The sequence below is a fragment of the Trematomus bernacchii genome, unplaced genomic scaffold (genome assembly GCF_902827165.1).
Source record: "Trematomus bernacchii unplaced genomic scaffold, fTreBer1.1, whole genome shotgun sequence".
NCBI lineage: Eukaryota > Metazoa > Chordata > Actinopteri > Perciformes > Nototheniidae > Trematomus > Trematomus bernacchii.
In genome coordinates this window covers 9,964,624-9,985,659 of record NW_022987313.1, presented here as the reverse complement: position 1 = coordinate 9,985,659, position 21,036 = coordinate 9,964,624, and the positions used below count along the sequence as shown (strand labels likewise).

At 42.0% G+C, this 21,036-nt stretch overlaps 1 protein-coding gene across 1 annotated transcript in view; it reads left to right on the top strand.

Moving 5' to 3' along the window:
- The window catches only part of LOC117477020 (ryanodine receptor 3-like), a 111,977-nt gene that overhangs the window by 16,377 nt on the left and 74,564 nt on the right, over positions 1 to 21,036 (top strand). The window contains exons 2-12 of the mRNA XM_034123726.1: positions 5,216 to 5,335; positions 9,280 to 9,384; positions 9,993 to 10,013; positions 13,695 to 13,769; positions 14,172 to 14,250; positions 14,741 to 14,853; positions 16,626 to 16,725; positions 18,189 to 18,282; positions 19,120 to 19,194; positions 19,738 to 19,894; positions 20,515 to 20,679. Of these exons, the coding sequence (XP_033979617.1) occupies positions 5,216 to 5,335; positions 9,280 to 9,384; positions 9,993 to 10,013; positions 13,695 to 13,769; positions 14,172 to 14,250; positions 14,741 to 14,853; positions 16,626 to 16,725; positions 18,189 to 18,282; positions 19,120 to 19,194; positions 19,738 to 19,894; positions 20,515 to 20,679 (1,104 nt within the window). The remainder of the gene's footprint in view (positions 1 to 5,215; positions 5,336 to 9,279; positions 9,385 to 9,992; positions 10,014 to 13,694; positions 13,770 to 14,171; positions 14,251 to 14,740; positions 14,854 to 16,625; positions 16,726 to 18,188; positions 18,283 to 19,119; positions 19,195 to 19,737; positions 19,895 to 20,514; positions 20,680 to 21,036) is intronic.

Below are 21,036 nucleotides of genomic sequence, written 5' to 3'. Positions count from 1 at the left end.
TTTACATGATCATATTTTTTTCATCTCAGTCAGAAATTCATTGGGTGATTGGCCGGGCAGCACGCTTGTTGAGGAGACATTTGTTATGCCCGACTGTCACTATGCAGAAATATCCACCAATGTCTTTTATTCCCCTGCGCACCAGAAGCACATGATTGGTTGAAACCAAGAACATATACCGTGTCATCACAGCCCCGCTCATTGATATTCTCCATGTGTTACTGACACAGATCCCATTGGAATTTGACAGAATTGTTGTTTTGTGCACACACACACTTTTATACACAGTGGAGATGACAAATTCATGATTTATACAGAACAAAGGAATAAGCCTGAGAGGGCACTGTATGAGAGTGGGAGTATTATGATAGAGTGAAATTCAATCTCAAGGTGCCCTTGGAGACTCGACTCACTTCTCACATTGTTAAAGGACGGCTGAATGAATGACTGTTTTCTTTAATCCACAGTATAGAGAACTGAAGCCCTGATGTCACATTTGGGCTGGAAGTGTCTCTACTCAATTCTGCACACACACAATTATTTGTATATTTCTTTAGTGCAACCATTGGCAGTTAATTTGCCTTAGTTGCAGTGTTAACATTTGCTAATGCATGCTAGCAATCTGAATTAAGATTTTGTACTAGGTAAACATTCATAATATTGGCATTGTCTTTTTTCTAGCTCCAAGCATTTGCGTTCCTAAATACTGGGTCACCCCTATGTTCCCAGAGTCCTACTGTATGTTCTTCATAAAGACATGGTAAGAGATTGGTAATGGTAAGATATGGGCAAAGATTGCTCTTGGTCAACTGCAAAAAAATGAAGATATAGATTTTTCAAATGCAGTAATAGTATTATTAAAAAAAGGTGGAAATATAATATATCTTGCAAATATCTTGCATGAAAATGTCAAGGCATAGTTTTTAATGTGTATAACATCAGTTGGTTATAATGTGTAAGTGGATGATTTCAACATTTGAACTACACACACATAAATTGCTCAGAGCATAATACACTTTGAAATGTCTCTTTAATGTGTCATATGAATTGAGCAGGGAAATAAAGGACCCTGGGAAAATAGATATACGCTTCCTCAATATTTTGCCTTTAAAGGTAGGGTAGGTAAGTTTGAGAAACCGGCTCGAGATCGCTAGAATTTGAAAGTACACAACCGGAGAAAATCTGCCACTTCCTTACAGAGCCCCTCCTCCAACACACACGAACGCGCACATGACCAATGAGGGCACGAGATAAGTTTGTGCACAGATGGAAGGCTGACAGGCAGGTAGGCCATCCAGTTATTTTAGCCGGGCCAGCTAAAATGATTGGTCGTACTTTTTACAGTATTACGGCTTCCACAGATGACATTTTTTTATGGATTTTTTGTCAAAGCACTTAAGATATTCATTGCTATCGGGATGTTAAGAGCATTCCATGGAATATAACAAAAAGTGTATCTCGAGCCGGTTTCTCAAACTTACGTACCCTACCTTTAAGACCCTGATCTAGTCTTGTTTTTCAGTCAAGACAAAACAAAGTGTCCTACACAACATAGTGTTGAAAAAAATGAACCAAAACAAAATTTTGGTTATCTATACATACTTTATTATTTCTTTGTAAAGAGAGTCATTAGAGAAGTCCATTTTATTATGTTTTTTTAACCCTTACAGAAAGTAAAAGTTCCAGTTTCTCATCGTCTCTCGGCTCAGCGCTCAGATTCCGCCTAACCTTTTTCATCGTTGCTATAGAGATCTTTACATCTCTGCTTTACAGTCGAGCAAAAAGGAACAGAATCACCAAAAGTCAGATTTTATCTTTTTTTGATTCTGGAAACTGACCCGTCTCCATTGAGCAGAGCATCTCCTTTCCTCCCAATCTGACACACATTACTATAGAGCTTTACTTTATGAATGATTGATAGAAGTGAGTGCCCCCCCCCCCCCCCCCCCTCCTGCTCTGTAGAAGCCAGGTGCAATCTGGGATGAGTGAGTAAGAGGGGTTGGTGACAGGCGGCAAAAGAGACAGACACAGAGGCAATGTCAGATACGTAATTGTGCTTCGGTGTGGGGGTGAGACGGTGGTGGGGGGGAGAGGCTAGACAGAGGCAGAGACATGAGAGTTAGCCTCTCTGATTAAAGTGTGTGTGTGTGTGTGTGTGTGTGTGTGTGTGTGTGTGTGTGTGTGTGTGTGTGTGTGTGTGTGTGTGTGTGTGTGTGTGTGTGTGTGTGTGTGTGTGTGTGTGTGTGTGTGTGTGTGTGTGTGTGTGTGTGTGTGTGTGTGTGTGTGTGTGTGTGTGTGTGTGTGTGTGTGTGTGTGTGTGTGTGTGTGTGTGTGTGTGTGTGTGTGTGTGTGTGTGTGTGTGTGTGTGTGTGTGTGTGTGTGTGTGTGTGTGTCCGCTTGAGTGTGTGTGCATCTTGGCACTCAGACAGACAGGAATGTGATGCGTGGATCGATACCGTCCTTATATTGCCCAAATCAACCCAGCGCGCGCTGCCTCACCAGAGCGGCTGATCGTGTGTTCCAACCAGAGCCAAGTGTTGATTTACCTTAGAGGGCTATTCATTTCAATCTGCATCTGAGATAAATAAAATGTTCATATTGATCCACGACTGTTAGCATTATCCAAAGTCTTTCCCATAACAGTCCCATGAATGGCACAATCAATTCCAGTCAGTATTCTTTCAATTAGATTTGCTTCCTACTGTAAATACTGTACAGATGTATAAGTATGTCAAGTATTTATTCCAAACTGTAAATTACAATGAAGGACCAACGGCGATATAGCCCGAAAATGATGACATGAAAATCATACCTAATGTTGCATTCATGTTTTAGGGAAAGGAAAAGATCCCAAGACTTTATTGTTACAGTGTCGGATAAAAAACTGTGCATTGACCATATCACTTATTGACAAAGATCAAAGTAGGATCAAAACCTAGTGAATGAAGTCACTTAAGTGGTGTCCAGCCTTACCTTTTCCTTCATTTACAGTTTTTTGATAGCATTTCACCTGCTTGATGGACATATGGTTAGTTTTATTCAACGTATTGACATTATAACACTATATTTTGGTTTCCTAGTCATAAATACAACAATTAAGTTGCAGAAAATACCGATAACGCTATAAACAAGACAGAAACAGAAGATTGATCATCCTCTTACCTCATTTGCTGAACCATAAATAATCTAAACTCTAAACAATACAGGTACAGGAAACAGTATTGAATTAGGAAACAGACTTTAACCAACTTAACCTAACCTAATGTCACCCTATGTCACATTCATGCATGTTGCTGCAGTAGGTAGTCATGATGCAAATATATTAGCATAATAGTGATCGCTAGTCATTTATATCAGAAGGCAACCTTTTAATTACATTACAAATAATTGTTGTATTGTCAAAATTGGGCACTCATCTACTCAAATGGTCACAATGTGCTCCGAGTTGTGGGGGAAAAAAGGACATGCTTGTGTTGTCAAGGCCCTGAGGCTTGTCAATATAGATTATCATGCCCTGCTTTTTAAACGCACCAAAATTAAACACAAAGATGTACATGTGCAGGCACTCAGAGCCATACAGATGCATCCTCTCTCTCTCTCTCTCTCTCTCTCTCTCTAGCTCTCTCTCTCTAGCTCTCTCTCTCTACATCATGCTATAATGGAGTGCTTCACTGTTACTACTACTATGCTGTACTCTGCTCTCAGCACAATCCCCCCTACATTAAATAATGCAGCTGGCCATTGTGCAGAAGCTCCCCCCGCGCCCCATCCCATAGCAGCACATATCAGCAGATTTCCGCTTGCTCCGCTATCACAAAGAATAACTACTGTACGTCCAATTCAGCGTTTCCAGGGCCAACCCTATAAACACAATCAAGCCATTTACACAACAGCAGCCTCAGATGTTTGTCCTCAGCTGTAGTTCTCCCTGAAGAATGCTTACTGGGGGATTTTCTCACCACTACACCTGCCTTTGTTGATATGTATGTAATTGTAATGGATAAATCACTATGACAGAAACGGGTTTAATATCCACATGGCTCATCTGCATTAAATATTTAAATGATTGATTAAACTAGGATGACTGTGTATGCCTTATTTAACATAAACAAAGCATAGCAAAGCTATAGATAATGTTGCTGTTAATTATTTATAACATAGTCCTTCATTATCCCTGTGCCGATGGCCGTGTGAGCTGCTGCTTAATTGTATTTAAAAGGCTTTCCAATAGTCACTTATTGAAACTCTCTAACACAAACATCAGGATGTGGAGGCCAACATTATTAACATATATATTTGTACTCTCTAAATATTGTATTTAGATACTTCTGATACTGTATAAAGGGTTCAGCTGTCAAAGAAAGGTATCAAAATGCAGTCCAAGACATTTCCAAAATAAATATATACATTCGTTCAACAAATATAGGTAAACATGCTCAAACATATGCACACATCATTTCATACATAATTACTACTGGGGCGTCGAAGCCACACAATTCCCCTCTTTTACTTAAATACTTTATATAAGCAAATTCACTCAGACCATCATTTTATCTTTTAAACGTGTTACGCTCCAATTGATTGCCTCATTTGTACAATGTAAACAGAGTAAACAGCCTAAAGCGTCGACTCAAAGGAATCCACCATGGTTGCTCTCTGTTTGATCATCACATTCAGACGGATATCCTCCCAATTAGCTGTGCCCAGGCAGAGAGAAAACGCATTAAAAGAAGCAGAGGGAATGTATATTAAAATTAACTGTTTTATTGGTGCACTTGACTGTTTTAGTTTTATAGTTTTAGTACAGAATGGTATGCTGCTTCAATATTATATGTGACATTTTATTGATCCCGATACAACAAATCAGAAAAGAGTGAACAGAACACAATGTGAAACCATTCAAATTGTGTTTGAGGTATACTGTATGCTTATCATCACATTTGCTATGTCAAAAATGCCAATATTTCTATATGTAATTTTCTTTTCCATTTTTTGAATGTCATGTGTTATTGCTCCAACAGTCGCCGTTTGTCCTTCTACCACTATAGTGGGGGAAGACAAAATACTTTTAGTGGCAGAAGAGTCTTCCCTGATCAATAACCCAGGGTTGGCAGGTGTGTGGGTGAGGTGTGGTTGTCTCAGGTCATGAAACACCCACACACAGCGTCTACATGCACAGACACACAGACTGAAGTCCTCTTTCTTTTCTCGACAGGATGATGAAGTGGTGCTCCAGTGCGTGGCCTGCATCCAGAAGGAGAATCGCAAGTTCTGCCTGGCTGCCGAGGGGCTGGGCAACCGGCTGTGTTACCTGGAGCCCACATCTGAGGCCAAGGTATGCACAAATCTTCAATCCTCTTTATCTGAAAAAACATTCAGCAGAACTCAGAAATGCATGTTATTGTGTGTGTGGTGTCTCTCATCTACTTCATTCGATGGGGTTTGCTTTCTCTGCTGTTTTTATAATCAACTATATGTCCACACACATTGCATACACAGACTGTAATCAAACAAACATCACATAACACATTTTGTAGAAACTAGACAACCATTTTATTCATCCTTGTTTATGTCCGGAAACGATTCAGTGAAGCTAAGCGGGGATGCACAAAAAAAACAACAGCTCAGCACGCCATCAAAGCTCCCGGTCTATTTGATGAGCTTTTCTTTTTAAAAGGTTCAGGAAAGATGTGGCACCTCGGTTGGTCCGCTGTCAGATGATAATTCCCAGAAATTATGCACCTGGACATGTTTGATGGATTGTTTCATAAACATTGCTGCTGTTGGCTCTAATTGCCCACGACTTTATTGCAGCAGAGCGGTAGCTGCTGACGCATTTGATAGTTTGTGTGACTAAGTGAAAAGTTTGAATTACGGCCGTTAAGAAACATTTCATTGTTTGCCTTTGGAATCAAGAAACTGCATACTTTATTGCATTTTTGTGTGAAAATAGTTTATTCATTTTGTTCAATCTTGAAGCAGGAATATCTGAATGATGATTGGCTGTTGGAGTGGATGTGTTCCCAAGAGACTCTCACCTTGTTGCTCTGCCGCTTATCTGGCATTATTGTTTTCCCATAGCAAAGCCTGTCAACAGCAGGCCTAATGGGCTCTGTCCACATTGATTGTCTTTTAATCATAATCCATTTGTATTGTCTGAGATTCATTAGGCTCAAGCTATGACACCAGTGTATACATGTGTGAGGTGTTCAGGGGAAAGACACTCAAAATAAGTAGGGATTAAAGATTATTGTTGTCCTGACATCCAGCATGTTCTCTTCTTTCCAACACCACTTCTTGTCCTCCAACAGCACTCATAAAGAGTATGTGTGGGTATGTTGGGGGGGGGCATTGTGCCCAGAGGGAGGTGAGGCTTTCACCCCATATTGGATGGTAATTACACTTGACAGGTGTGATGGATGTTCTCCCTATCTGGCACTTTGTCTTCATTGCCTGGGTTCTTTTTTTTATGAAAAGGCATCACCCCACCTTTGGGATCAGCAATGGAGAGGTGGAAAAAGACCCAAACATGGCAATTAGGAAGCGGGCCTGGACAACTGAATAGGATGCCTCCCTTTTCTTTGTGAACTAGTCTAGTAACGGGGCAAAGAACCAGGACCGCAGGAGGAAGTTGATTTAGAGTTTGCACAGTTTAAATGGCAACATCAATCAGCCTGAAAGACAACATCAAGCTGCTTGATTTTGATGTACGACCAGCAGGTCTTGCCTGTCAGCGACTCAATATTATGACCACTGGAGGGTTGACTCCCACATACCATAATGGCAGTGTGTTTTTGTTGTGTGTGTACAAAATGTGAATCAAAACAGATCCACTCACGTACGTCAACTGACCAATAGTAGTTGTACTGAAACTGAAAAATATCAGTTTTGACTCCTATCTTTGGAGGAGCCGCTTAAACTAACAGTTTCAGCAGCTCCTCCAAATAAGCTGTAAAGGAATGGCGAAGTTCGAGGTCACCGCCTAAGGCCAATCAGCTTTGGACCTTTTTCACCCTCTCTCTGAAGAAAGACATAAAGATGACATCCATCCCTGCCCACCATCTAGCTACGCTCTTTCTCTGATCACACTAGTGGTCATAAAGCAAACGTCTGGGCATGGCCGGCATGCTGTAAAGCTGTCTCCCTGCTCCGACTAAGAGGCCATCTTGACAGGGCTGGACACTCATCATCCTCTGCAGCTCTTTTGGACCCTCATCTAACTCCATACAAATTGTTACAGACTTGTGTCTGGGGAGAGCAAAGGTCAGCTGTCAGTCACCCAGAGAGACGAGGGTAGGGGGTGGATTGCTTTCTAGGGTCCTCATTATGATGTATATAGTAACACGTCTAGAGGAGGGGCTAGTCTGTGTAGAGGCATCACCAAATGCCCAAACAGCATGCTGAAAATATGTTAGCCTATATTGCATATTGATTGTTGGGGGAGGGTGTGCTAAATGTATTTAGTGGAGACCAAAAAAAAGCTAAAAGGACTGAATATTGGATTTGCATTGTCAGTTGGCCAGAAACATGACTCCAAAATATTTTTTTAGCACTAAACAACTGTGGAATTTAGCTTTTTCCTTTGAATGAATCCACAACAGGAGCTAAATCAAACAATTAGGTTGAAAATAAATTAATAGTCTTCGCCCAAAAAACGATCTTAGTTCATGTCTCAATAGCGATTGCGGAGTGTGCATAATTTGTAGTATGCCAATGAGACTGGAATTACTATTGTTGAAATCCAACACACTGGCATGTGTTGCTATAAAGTATAAATCAAGTCATTTCTGTTTGTTCTCCCAGAAGCGTTTTCACAGTCTCGCCTGGGGCATCTACTCTTCAACTTGACTTAGATTTTAATGATCAGATATGGCTGATTGGCTCAGTGCATACTGCTGGACATCTAGCTTTGTATTGACTGTACATCTATTGTGGCTTCACCCTGAAACTAAGTTGTGTGAAGTTTGCAAATGAGGTTGGTTGTACCTGAACCAGTTTTTGAAGAGTTGAAGTACTCCGTAAGGAGGACAGGGTTGTTTAGGTTTATACAATTTATCTTGTAGCCGTTCTGCATACTATCTTCATCCCTGCTTCCCTCATTCTGTCAGTGAATCCCCCTCTCCTCTCCTGTCCTGGTTTGGGACACCATTTTAACATCCTACGAGACCTGGCTTATCTTTGAGCAGACTGACCTGAGAGCACTTAATCTATTTTTAAAGTAACTTTTAATGAATATCGCCCACTTGATTAAGACAAACTCTGTTCAAGTGCGGTAGAAATGCAGCTGTCAGCACACATTTTACGAGTGGACATCTAATCAGAATATCCCTGCGGATTCAGGGAGCACTTTTTATTTGTCTGGCTATACTGTAAGTGGATGTTTTGTTTATGAAGCAAAAAGTTCTTTACATACTCAATCTGTATCTGTATCTGATCCTCTAATGCTGCCTCAGTTATGGAGCATGTTGGCCTGATAAATTAGGGTGTTTTCAGAGGCAGCTGCTTTCAAAAGAGTAGTCTTAACTTTTCATTTGACACTTTAGGCGCACTTCAACACATACTGTGCTTACAATGCCCTGTATTCTATGCAGAGCAAGATCACATACTTGGTCTATTCGTCAATTAGATGGATAAAATGTTTTTCTTAGGGATTAGTAGATACCAAACACATAAAGATATCTAGCTTCCATTGGTGAGGTGGGTAGAAACATGAATCCAAAGGAATGCTAATGTTCTCTATCTCCTGGATGTTTAAATGATAACTGTTGGCTAATATTTGTACCCTATCAATGCATGTTGATTTAAAGCTGTAGTGGGCAATGTTGCATATTAGAAGTCTCAGAGGTTAGCGTGATATAACAGTGTCTATGATTTCAGCATCCAGAAATGGATAAACTGCACACTCCTTGAAACAAAATGCCTTTTTAGAATCTCAATGGAGGGCGGGTGAAGATGGTGCAATACAAAGTCCATTATGATTTAAACTACTTAGGCAAATAAGCCCTTCTGGTTGCTGTTTAGAGAAAATATGTGTGTTTTCGCTAGCGGACGTCAGGAATAAACTCTATTACTGTACGTCTTCTAAAAGGTACTACTGGTGGCTCGTTAAGAATTAGACTGAGATCACAGTTGCATTTGTATAGGTTGTATAAGCTGGTTCATGCTGCTTGACACCATTGCTATAAACTAACTTTTTAATAAGAGCCCAAGTGAGTTTACAAAGTAAGTTAAATGAGCTTGAAAATGTCTTAATTTGTAACCTCTTGTCTGTTGTTGCAGTATGTTCCTCCAGACCTGTGCATCTGCACCTTTGTGCTGGAACAGTCTCTGTCTGTACGGGCGCTACAGGAGATGCTGGCTAAGAGCGGACAGAACAGTGAAGGGGTGAGTGATGGAGAACACACACATGCTGACACACAAACACACACACACCCAGACATGTGCTGTATGTCCCACTCTGTTTATACGTTCATAAGACGAGGTTGTAAAACAGTTTATTGTAATGACTGCAGTAAGCTAAGTTGAACACTCTTAACTTGTTCAGTCACTTTAAAGAGATGAATGGGCAAAATAGGCCCATTACAGTGGCCTTGGGATCCTGGCTGCCCAGAGGTTCAGGCCCCAATGAATATTAATGAGGATGAAGTGGATGTACTGGAATTACTAGAGCTTTTTCCTCATGTGCTGCATGCACTTTTAACCCATTTAATTAACACTAAGGCTTGAAGAAAACCAGCTTTTTAAAATGTTTTCTTTTGTAAATTATTAAAGCAAAATGAACAACTGATAGAAGATTTACAGTTTTTCATTTAGTTGTGGCTGATTCTGTTATCATCACTCATTATTTATCACTGAATCCCTGCATCTGATGTTGTTATAGTCATCTTCTTGCAGGTGTGTTGGCTTCTCTTCCTCATTGCTGTTACAAATGTGTGTCTCTCCCATCTTTATCTTCTAATTTCTGTGTATAATCTCCATCTTCCTCATGATAGACACGCGGCCCGGACCGATGGGTATGTTCACTACTCATACCATTAACCTTTCACCCCTAATGCATGATGCTGTAGTTTAGTCTTTTTTCATCTGTCTTCCATAACACATCATCAAAGAACATCAGTCTTTCATCAGGAATCTTTAGAAATCAGGGTTTATGCTAACACTAGAGCCCTGCATGGAAGTAACTGATGATGGTATGGATTTTTTGTGTATCCTGGGTGAGCAGAGTTGACAGAGACAAATAGAGGTTCGTATAGACTTCCCAATAATGTTCCCCACAGCCATCACACAGCACTTCCCACTGCTGGAGAACTGCAGCGGCTGGATGCTGGATTAGCGTCCGGTTAACGTTAGTCTTACCCTCAGGGGAATTTAGATGGATGCTCATTGCAGTATCATTTGTTTTATTCAAACCCAGCCTCACAGGATAAGCTCTCATTTGTCACAGTATCATTTTTGTACCCACTCATTTTTGCTGTATGATATGAGATGCCATGAGTGGATGGAAACAGCTGAGACAGAGATTTCTGCCACTTGAGAGGAAATGATCATGAAGGATTTAGTCAAAAAAGCTCTCTACTGACTCAAGTCAGCTTTGGCCATTTCACCCTTTAATGCTACATGGCTAATGATGGTGAGAATCTCCGTAAATCCTCAGTTGTTGAGGCTCATACTCATTGACTCAACTCCTGAGATAAATGTTAAGGGCTGCGACCAAAGCGGGCTACTGCGACCAAAGTGGGCTACAGAATGACAGAAATGCAAGACCATTGGTTCCACTGCCTCTGTGCGGGGTTTAAGGGCTAGCTAGAAGGGAATTAGGGGGGAAAGGGTGCTCAAAGTATTAAATGCTAAATTAAAGCTCAAAAGGACATACTTAAATGAGAGTCCAGCCTCATCCCTCATGCATCAGAATCATTTTAAGACCTTCACATAGCACTTTAAGTCCAACTGAAATGCAACTGCTTGTCTGTTTTAAATCCTCTGTTCCAAGAAATCAAAATCCAAATTGAAAAATGTCCATTCATCAGATACTCACACTGACTAGCAACCAGACAGCAGTCTGATATTCAAGAGCCCCAGACTTTGATCAGCAACCCACAAAAGCTTTTTTCTGAGGTGTCCTTCTTATCTTTCTGAACACATGACCTGCACTTTAGCTTGTTGAGTAAGGCCAGCAAGAAAAAGAAAATTCACTGGCGCAAATTACACTGCTAATGTCAGTTTGCAGGCTAGATACCTAATAAGCTGCTCAGCTGCAGCACATTAAACACCTCAAAATGTCGCTTTGGTCCACTTGCTGGTGTGGTTCTTACCCTTCTGCTAACAACGTCTGACCAGAACTTTAAGAGCTATACAACTATAACTTTAAAAAATACAATTATTTTTGACTGCAAAAACGCACAACTAAATGTGATTTCAGTTGGACTTTAATGCTGTTGTGTTTCCTACTTTCTAGGGTAGTTGAAAGATTTACTCATCTCTGAAATCTTTTTCTAAACCTTTCACACCATTTGTTCCTTTTTGTAGGACCCTTTGGACTTTAAGATGGTTTAAAATGACCATTTATATTGTGTTACTTCACTGTTTTCTCTCTACTCACATGTATCTGTTTTCGATATTGTCTTCCTATTCATCACTTTTGCCTGCGCTGAAATGTCACTGGAGGAAGCGCCATTAAAGGGGAAATGGAGGTTGAATACGTCTCGGCTGAGGCTCTGAAATCAATATGTCTTTGAACAGATGGGCTTATCAATGGACAGTGGCTGGAGCAAATCGGTAGTTCAGGCTGTTTATTCCGGAAGGCGCTGACTGAGACACAGAGGCGACTGAAGAGGACCTGCCAAGACAACACACTTACAATCGGTGCAAATGCCAACCCCCTTTTAGCTCAGTATCCACCGCTGATCACTTTGTGTGAAGCTTGTCGTTGCTCGTCCAAAAAGCACTGACCTGTTTGATTTGCGTGTCGCTGGTCAAAAGGGCAAATGATGAGATCAGTCAGTCAAGGAGACATAGCTGCCCTGGCGACACCAGGCGTGCTGATGTTTCTCTTCCCCTGCCCTCACTGCCCTCTCTTTGTCTTCTAGCTTTGTGTTAGCTTGTAGCTGCACTTGCCCCTTCTTCATTGAGTAAAAACACAACACTGCAGCCACACACATAATGTGCTGCAGGGCTCACACACCAGGAGGCTGCCTCCTGCTAAATGCCATGCCTTTAAATACAAGTCATGAAGATGTCACTTGTGGTCAAAAGCTGGACAGGAGATACAACACTTGTTTTGTTTTTTCTTGCACCTCTTAGATCCAACCATCTTTTCCCTTTCTGGTTCAGCGAGCTGAGTGTAATACGGTTTTACTCATTTCAGTTGCTCAAGGTGTATCACATTTTTTCTGGAATGTGTCCCCACATGCAGAAGGTTCTCTTTCTTACTGAAATTAGCCGCTATTTTCCTCAGTGTGCTCTCTATCTGTGTAACGCAGTCCCCAGCCGTGGGATAAGGAAGTGAGTGGAGGGCTTGGGTTTATTGGTTGTGGAGATTGCAGCTGGATGTGCCTCGCCGCATTAAGCTCAGTACCTCAGCCAGCATACAGCAGTAGCCAGAAGCACAGAAGAAAGCCTGAAAGCCAGTGCTGCAGTCTGCACGACACAACTGCATCAAATCACAGCATGGCCATTGTGCCAGTAGCCAATCGAGGGGGCTAGAGGGGAAAAAACAAGAGGGAATGAAAAAGAGAGGAGAGAGAGGCTGCACATGGTGTTTTCACAATACACTGCTATGATTCATGTATCTCTCAGTTCATTATAAGAATTCCTTTAGAAACAAATCTACTTACCTTTGGTAGATTTTAAGTCTTGACTACATATCATTAGTGTCCTGCAGTGGTTGTACTTTTGATTTAATTTAGATTTGACTCAAACTTGACTGTTTGACAATGATTCTCAAATTATTTCTGGATCTTGTGCCAATGGCATTACTCTGTGAACTGCCAAGGAATGGGAGTCAACCTGCTTTCCTTGATCCCTCTAAAAAAATAAAAAAGGACTTTTTGACATAGTATGCCTCTGGGGACTTAAATAATCTGTACCAAAGACTGAAATAAGGCACATTATTTCTGAATAATGAAACTCTTTCTTACCTTAATGCTTTCTAGAGGCTCATAAGGAAGGTGAGTAACACGGGAGACGCTTGCCAAAGAAAAACATCAAATACCCTTTTTTACCCCCTTTGCATCTCTAACTGTAGAGACACCATTTTCCCCTTCTGCATCCCAACCCAACCCCACAAGCGTCGGAGCCATTCCCTGCTAATGTTTTTCACCTTGCATCGGACATTGACAGTAGTTGTGCATCCTTCCCACATTCCTGTCGTCAGAGTGGTGGAAAGATGACCCTGTATCCTGTTCCCTCATGGATACAAGACCCAGAAACACCATCTCCCGGCACAAGTCAGATCTGCATGTCTTCATTGACGAGATGGGGTGGCATAACCCTCCCCATGAGATATGTGCTCCCCTCAAGCTTGAGGTCATCGTGGCTGGCGAGAAGGTCCTCACTGAGGTCAACATTCAGTGCCAGAGGTCGGGTGTAGATGGAAGCAGTTGGAGGGAGACCACTGGGGCTGTTCTGTCAGGGGCTGGAGCTGACATGTAACTACGTATTTGTGTGTATTTTGTGCGTTTGAATCATATCTTTAGGCAGCGCAAAGCGGCGGACACAAGACTCTTCTGTACGGACACGCCATCCTCCTTCGGCATTCCTTCAGCTCTATGGTAAGAGTTTGCACACAACTGATGTCAGAATACTGACAGACAAAGCTGACTTCTCCTGCTATCAGAGCAGGAACTACATGTACCAGGATGCATTGTGCCCAGGATCTTTGTCCCCAATATCCTCTACACTCATATTTCCCATTTTCACAGTTGAAAAGATAGTTAGTTTATAATACATGTAGAAAAAAAACGGAAACTATTTTTTTTTATTTTTACCTACGATTTATATACCATCAACTCGGATTACACGTCCACATGAAAGGTGGAGAATTTCCCCTTTAAGTATATGGCAGGCACATAAACATGTGAGCAAGGTCTTCTGCAGAGGTGTGTGTGATTGTACTGTATGTGTGTGTGTGTGTGTGTGTGACAGCTCTGTCCTGTGTGCTTTGTTGAACACAGTACCTGGCCTGTTTGAAGACATCAAGGTCTCAGACAGATAAGCTGTCCTTTGACGTCGGTCTGCAGGAGGATTCAACAGGTAAAAGAAAAGCTCTGTACATTTTGCTTTTATCTATCCCACTGGCTCCTTTCTGTCCCTGTCTCTGTTCTCTGTCTCACTGCTTTGCTTCTTTCACTTTATGTCTCTCGGCTGTCTGCAACCCCCCCCCCTCCGCACCTTATTTGTTTATAAGCTTCTTTTCTCAGTAAATATTCCCTGTGGAGTACTGTAAACATACAACTTTTGTCAGTGCTGATTACATCTCTGCTGCACATTTGCATCATTATTTATTCCATACAGTGCATAGGATCAGCAGTCACCTCAATATGACTTAAAAAGATTGTTGCCATGGTGCATCTACATTTGTTCAAGCTCTCATTTCTGCCTACCCTCGGCTCATGGCATTATTAGTAATTACAGATGACATTGGGGCAATGGCAATGTGGTGCTCTCAAAGATGTTCACTATATCAGGTTGTTTATATTACAATATGGAGACAGCGTGTGTGTGTGTGTGTGTGTCATTGTAGGTGAAGCCTGTTGGTGGACCATCCACCCTGCCTCCAAACAGAGATCAGAAGGGGAGAAAGTGCGGATTGGGGATGACCTTATTCTCGTCAGCGTGTCCTCGGAGCGTTACCTTGTAAGTGAATCGTTTGCTGTTTGATCCTAGAGCTAGTCTGTGTATTGTGTGTGTATGTGTGTGTGTGTGTGTGTGTGTGCATAATATAGATGTCTTAGTTGGAAGGCATCACGTCTTCTTCCCCTGATGTGACAACATTTCAGATTATCCTAATCCTGTTACCACTTGCTGCACTTTCGTCGTGACCTCTCTCCTGCAGGAGGCTTTTAACGTTAAAAGCAACAACTTTTACATCCTGGATGACTGCACGGCTGCTCACAATTACATTTTATTGGAACTGGAAATGTCTCGTTGGTTGGATTTACCATTTCTTCAGAATGCTGCCAGTGCCATTTCAAAGGACTCACTCTTTCTTGTCTTTTGTTTTTATCCTCGTCACATCCCCTCACCCCCTTGCTATCAATACAGATTATGTTCCTCTTGCACAGCTGAACTGACCTTTTCAGCAGTAACCTTCTTCTTTCTGATACTAATGTAGCGCCCGGTTAAAACGTGCCTTTGGAACAGGCACATTGTTTGCGTTTTCTTATGTACTGCTCAGCCAAAAATCTACACTGCGCTCCCTTAAAGTCCTGAACAATAATCCTGCTAGGACATAACCGCGTCCCATAGCATAGCGTTTACGCATTGTTTGCTAACTCTTGGGCGCCAGGATGTTTGCAGGAACAATACAGTTCATTCCAGCGTTGCATTGCTTATGTTTGAAATGTTTGAGTTAGCTAAAATGTCATGTCTCCGGCCTCTCTTTCCTCATCTGTTCTTGTACCGTAGCCAGCGATGAAGAAAGAGATGTACCCAGCATGCTGTTTCTCTCAACTACATTTCACCCTACTAAAATATATGTTCTGTAGATTTAAAAAGCTTGCACCCTTCACTGCACTTCCTTGATCCTCAGTAGTACACCTGACAGGTCTGAAGTCAATCGGATGAAGGATTGTTGAGAGAATTGAAGGGAATACTTACCAACAGTCAGAGAGTGCTTCCTCCCTGCCCTCTATGCTTCGATCAAAGCCCTGTGCGACCCTTGGAAAAATGTCCCCTGAGACCCATGAAGTTGGTGACAGCAGCCAGGCTGTGTTTACCCCCCCATGGCGACAAGGGCACGGCCAGATGACCACTATAGTCTTACTGTCACCAATATCTATTTGTCACCCACACAGTGGTATGTGGGGACAGAACCTCAAGGCTGCGAGGGGCTCTGGAGAGAGAGGATCATCAGGACACAGCTGCCATCAAAGTAGATTTTGGACACACAAAAACTGGGAAAATACACCCTTGTATAGTCACACAAACACACACACACACACACACACACACACACACACACACACACACACACACACACACACACACACACACACACACACACAGCATCCCAGATGGTGTGAATCCCCAAACACTCAAGGCATCTGTATGTCATGTTTTATGCTTCCCTCAACGCTCAATGATAAACTGGAGTTTTTATCTGGATCAATGATTACAGAGAGTTTCAAACTTTAGCTGAACCCTGTGTCAATATCAACATTACATTTAATGTCAAACCCAGTGTCAATCTCCCTTACATTTACAAACTTTTTTGTTGTTGTTGGTATTATTGTACAAAATAATTGATTATGTAGAACAGAGAAGTAAAACCAGGCAAGTAAAAATGATAACTTCCTTCCATCTTTCCCAACAGACTGTCTTTGACAGTTTGACACATGTCCCTTCAACAGCGTTGATGTATGCAAAATATGTAAATGCTTCTTCTAATTGACTCTTCTTTCCTGCAGCACTTATCCATCTCCAACGGCAACATCCAGGTGGATGCTTCCTTCATGCAAACCCTCTGGAACGTCCATCCCATCTGCTCCGGCAGCAACATAGAAGAAGGTAGAGACTTCACACTGAACCCCAGCTTTCATAAGTTGTCACTACTTTCTCTATGATTCTGTTGTGATTTATGATGATATACATTTAACATATGGAAGGAAACAAATATACACTTACAGTAAAGCAGGTGTAGGCTGTCAGATTAATGTCAATTATATATCTAAAGATGGGGTGCTAAGAAGCATCTCGTTAGATATATTCGGAAAATAGATAATGTAGAGATTTGGCTGTGACCATATTCCTTGTTGTTGAAGAACTCCATTTTATGTTAGAATGACCAATGTTTTCCATAACCGCATCTGCTTGGATTTCTTTATTGAAAAGTACGCTAAAATGCAAAATTGCGCTTTGTAATCTGCTGTTGTGCTTGAGATGCAAGGTATTTCTGGATTGCATCTATGAGATGACAAGCAATCAAAGTGCAGGCAAAATCAGGAACAAAAATGTCCGCAAATACACCCTTGTATAGACACACACACACACACACACACACACACACACACACACACACACACACACACACACACACACACACACACACACACACACACACACGTTGACATTTTACCGAAAGCAGCTACCGTTTTTAAACTATAGTTAGAAATGTAAGAGGTTTATTTCTCCTTCAGAACAATGGAAAGGCTCTCCTTTCACAGCACATCTCCATGGAAACCTTTGATCTCTGGGCTCACGTAAACAGGTGTTTGATAACGTCGTCACCATGGTAACCTTTGATCTCTGGGCTTACACACACAGGTGTTTCATAACGTCGTCACCTCAAACACAAACAAACAGGCTGGAGTTTAAAGACTGTCTCAGCCTATTATTTTCTGTCTGATGGAGACTTCATACTGACTTCAACACGTTCAACATATTTTATACATTATTGGTGACGTTTGGTTTTAGTTCAAAAGTTTGCAGTTAAAATATTCTGATGCTTTTCAAAGCCTTTTTACTTTATTTTCTCTTCTTAATACACATTAATTCACTACTACTTACATTTAATATTTAACTCATATATATTTAAGCCTATTTTCAGCTACAGAAACCATTCAACTATTACATTATTCAGCTATTTCAGGACATTGAGGCTATACATGTTGTTGTTTATACCTTTTTTAAACCTTTTGTTTTAAATATTAAGCTTCTTCACTCATTTTCCTACTCTTCCAGTTTAACATTTCACTTTCAAGTTTTCAACAAAGTCATTGCAATGCTTTTGAGCTGTAGCAATTTTTATTCAAATCATTTAACTTTTCTACATTTCTCCGCTAAGTTCAGCAACACACTTACTCGGTTTCTGTAGCTAAAAGCAGCTACAGAGACCATTCAACTAATAAAATATTCAGCTTTTTCTGCATTTTCAGCTAAATTCAGCCACAAATGTTCACAGTTTACAGCATTTGCACGCATTTTCAGCTGGAAATGCATTTTCTAGTTATCTTTCCTTTCTCCTGCATTAGGCTACCTACTGGGTGGTCATGTGATGCGGTTGTTCCATGGACATGACGAGGTGGTGGCCATCCCAGGATCAGACCAGAGTGAAGAGCAGCAGAGGTGGGAAAGCGTTGACCCGACTGAATTACACCGCATCATTAGGGGTCACCATTAAGTGATGGCAAAGCAGTTATGTGGCACAAGAGAAGTGAAATGACCGGCGAGTTACCCATAGCCTCTCAGCTGCCACCTCGCTTGATAAAAACGCCTCTGACCAGCGTGACACTAAGGCTCTCTGGGGAGCCAAAATGGCTGCTGAGTTATTTTTATCTACAGTATAGCGGCTTGGTGCCAACATAGATAAAAAATGGCACGTTGGGCTCAAAGTGGGTCAAAACAGCGTCAAGGTTCATTCACACTCAGCCAGGTGCCAGGAGAAGTGTGTGTGTTTTCACGGGCACAAACACACACACACATGGTGTCTATTTTTAGAACAGAGCGAGGTAAACGCGGAGGCGGGATTTGACATAATTTTCCCACTTTGGCTTGTCTCCTACTGTTGTCCTTGAAATTCAGCAAAGGGAGCAAGCTGTTTTGAGGTCTTACACATTTCTGGGGTAGATCAAACACACTCCAAGCTGTCAGCGGGGGGGTGATGAGCGATTTATTTTATCTTTGGGCCCAGTCACCCGTATCTCTGATAGACAGTGTAGCTGTGAGTTATCAGGGCGCACACGTCTCTGTTTGAAGGATGTGATGCTGCGGTGGGCAGAGTAAATACAGCCAGTGTGTATGTGTACATAACACATCCTCCCAGTGAATATCAGCGTGACGAATGAGGGTAACAACAAGGTGCTGCTAAGCCAGTATGAATGACCTTGACAGTTTAATTGGTGGCTAGACATTTTATAGCATCCACAGACAGACAACCCACTCATGCTTGTCTGGCATCCCCAGGATAGTCAACTATGAGACGGGTAAAGCCGGAGCCAAGGCCAGATCCTTGTGGAGGCTGGAGCCGCTCCGAATCAGGTGGGTAGTGTTCCTCGCATGATCTGTTATCTATTTCCTTGCTTCCTCTTTCTCTGTATCTATTTTTTTCCCTCCATCCCACCTGTTCCTTTGTATTTCCTCTTTCTCCTTTTTTCCTTCTACACCACTTTGTCCCTTTCTCCCTCTCCCCACCTATGATTTAATGCTGCACTGTGGCCTCTTATCTCTTTCTTTCTCTTCCTTTCTTTCTCTCCCTTTTCTCTGTCAAGTCTTGGATCCGGGCTATTTTACAGCCTCCCAGGGATGCAGCCTTTTCCTTTTCAAATTCTGTGTCAAATGTGATATCTGTCACATTTACCCTGGTTTGTTTGCACTCCCTGAACAGAAACAAAGTGCATAATTACAGAAATGTTTTCAGTTATTTGCTAAATATTTTACCTCACGGCAGGCTAGATAATTAACAGCTGTCAGCAATGTTTGGATCATCTCATTAGCAAATATTAGTCTTCCAGGGCTTAGGAAATACACCCCTTTTTTCTCCTTGTATTTTTGCATTTAAACGTGTGGTTGTGACCTTGGCAGCTGGAGCGGGAGCCACATCCGCTGGGGCCAGCCCTTCAGACTGCGGCACCTGACCACCGGTCACTACCTGGCCCTGACGGACGATCGGGGGTTGGTGCTGCAGGACCGGGAGAGGTCCGACACCATCGCCACCGCCTACTGTTTCAGAGCCTCTAAGGTTAGGACGCAGATTCAAGGGCACTCATCATGTATTCACTCGATTCCCCGCTATTCTTCAAGGTGACCTGTGTCACATGGGATCAACCACACAATTCCTCATTAAACACCACTGAAAAAGGAATCACAGAGGCTCACCTCTAAACCTTTACAAATGAACCGCCCACTCCCCCTTGGAATGGAAAATCACAATTTTTCCAAGGACGATGAAGATTACAAGAATTATTGGACCGGTGAGAATCTACAACATTGAGGTTAATTTAGCTGGACTTAACGAAGCGTCCATTTAGCCTGACTCTGTGTAATGGGAGTCCAGATATGGCCAGTGATTTTGAGCCATTTAGTGACCCTTCCAATATGTATTTAAAGCAGAATATAAGTGCAGTCATTTATCATTGAAGACCTCATGTCGATAATGGGTTGCAGTTATATCTGAACCTAGCAAAAATAACTCCACTTTTAAAGACAAAACAGCAGATGCAGTTGACATTTGGTTGGTCGGTGATGACTAACATTCATGCAGTGTGTCAGAATGTGCACACATGTTTTGTATTGTGCCAGCACACGTATTAGATCCACACTGACAGCTTTGACGTTTTCATTTTCTCCTCCCCTGTGCAGGAGAAGCTGGAGCAGAGTCCCAAGCGAGACATCGACGGGATGGGAGTGGCGGAGATTAAATATGGGGACTCGCTCTGCTTCATCATGCACGTGGCCACGGGACTCTGGCTCTCCTACCAGGCACCTGATGTAAAATCCGCCCGTCTGGGTCCCCTCAAGAGACGAGTGAGTGGAGACAAACACAAGCACACACTGCTCTGTCTTTAATTGCACAGCATATAACAAAAAACAAACAGAATAAATACATAAATAACATTCCTTGCAGCGTATCATTATTCTGAGGGTTATGGGTTAGATTATTGTCTACTAGTTCGCCTTTTCCCTTGGCTATTGTGGCAGTAGAGATAGAGCTGTGCGATAATGTTGTCCACTATTTAAATAGAGCCAGATAGCCTGTAGTGTCAGCACCTGTGATCCAGACATTGTGGCTCAGTGCAGGCTGGACACTTTCTCTCCATTAAAAGGCTTCCTCTTCCTTTTTTGCCCCCCCCCAACCTCCTATCCTCCCTCCCCTCTTCCCTG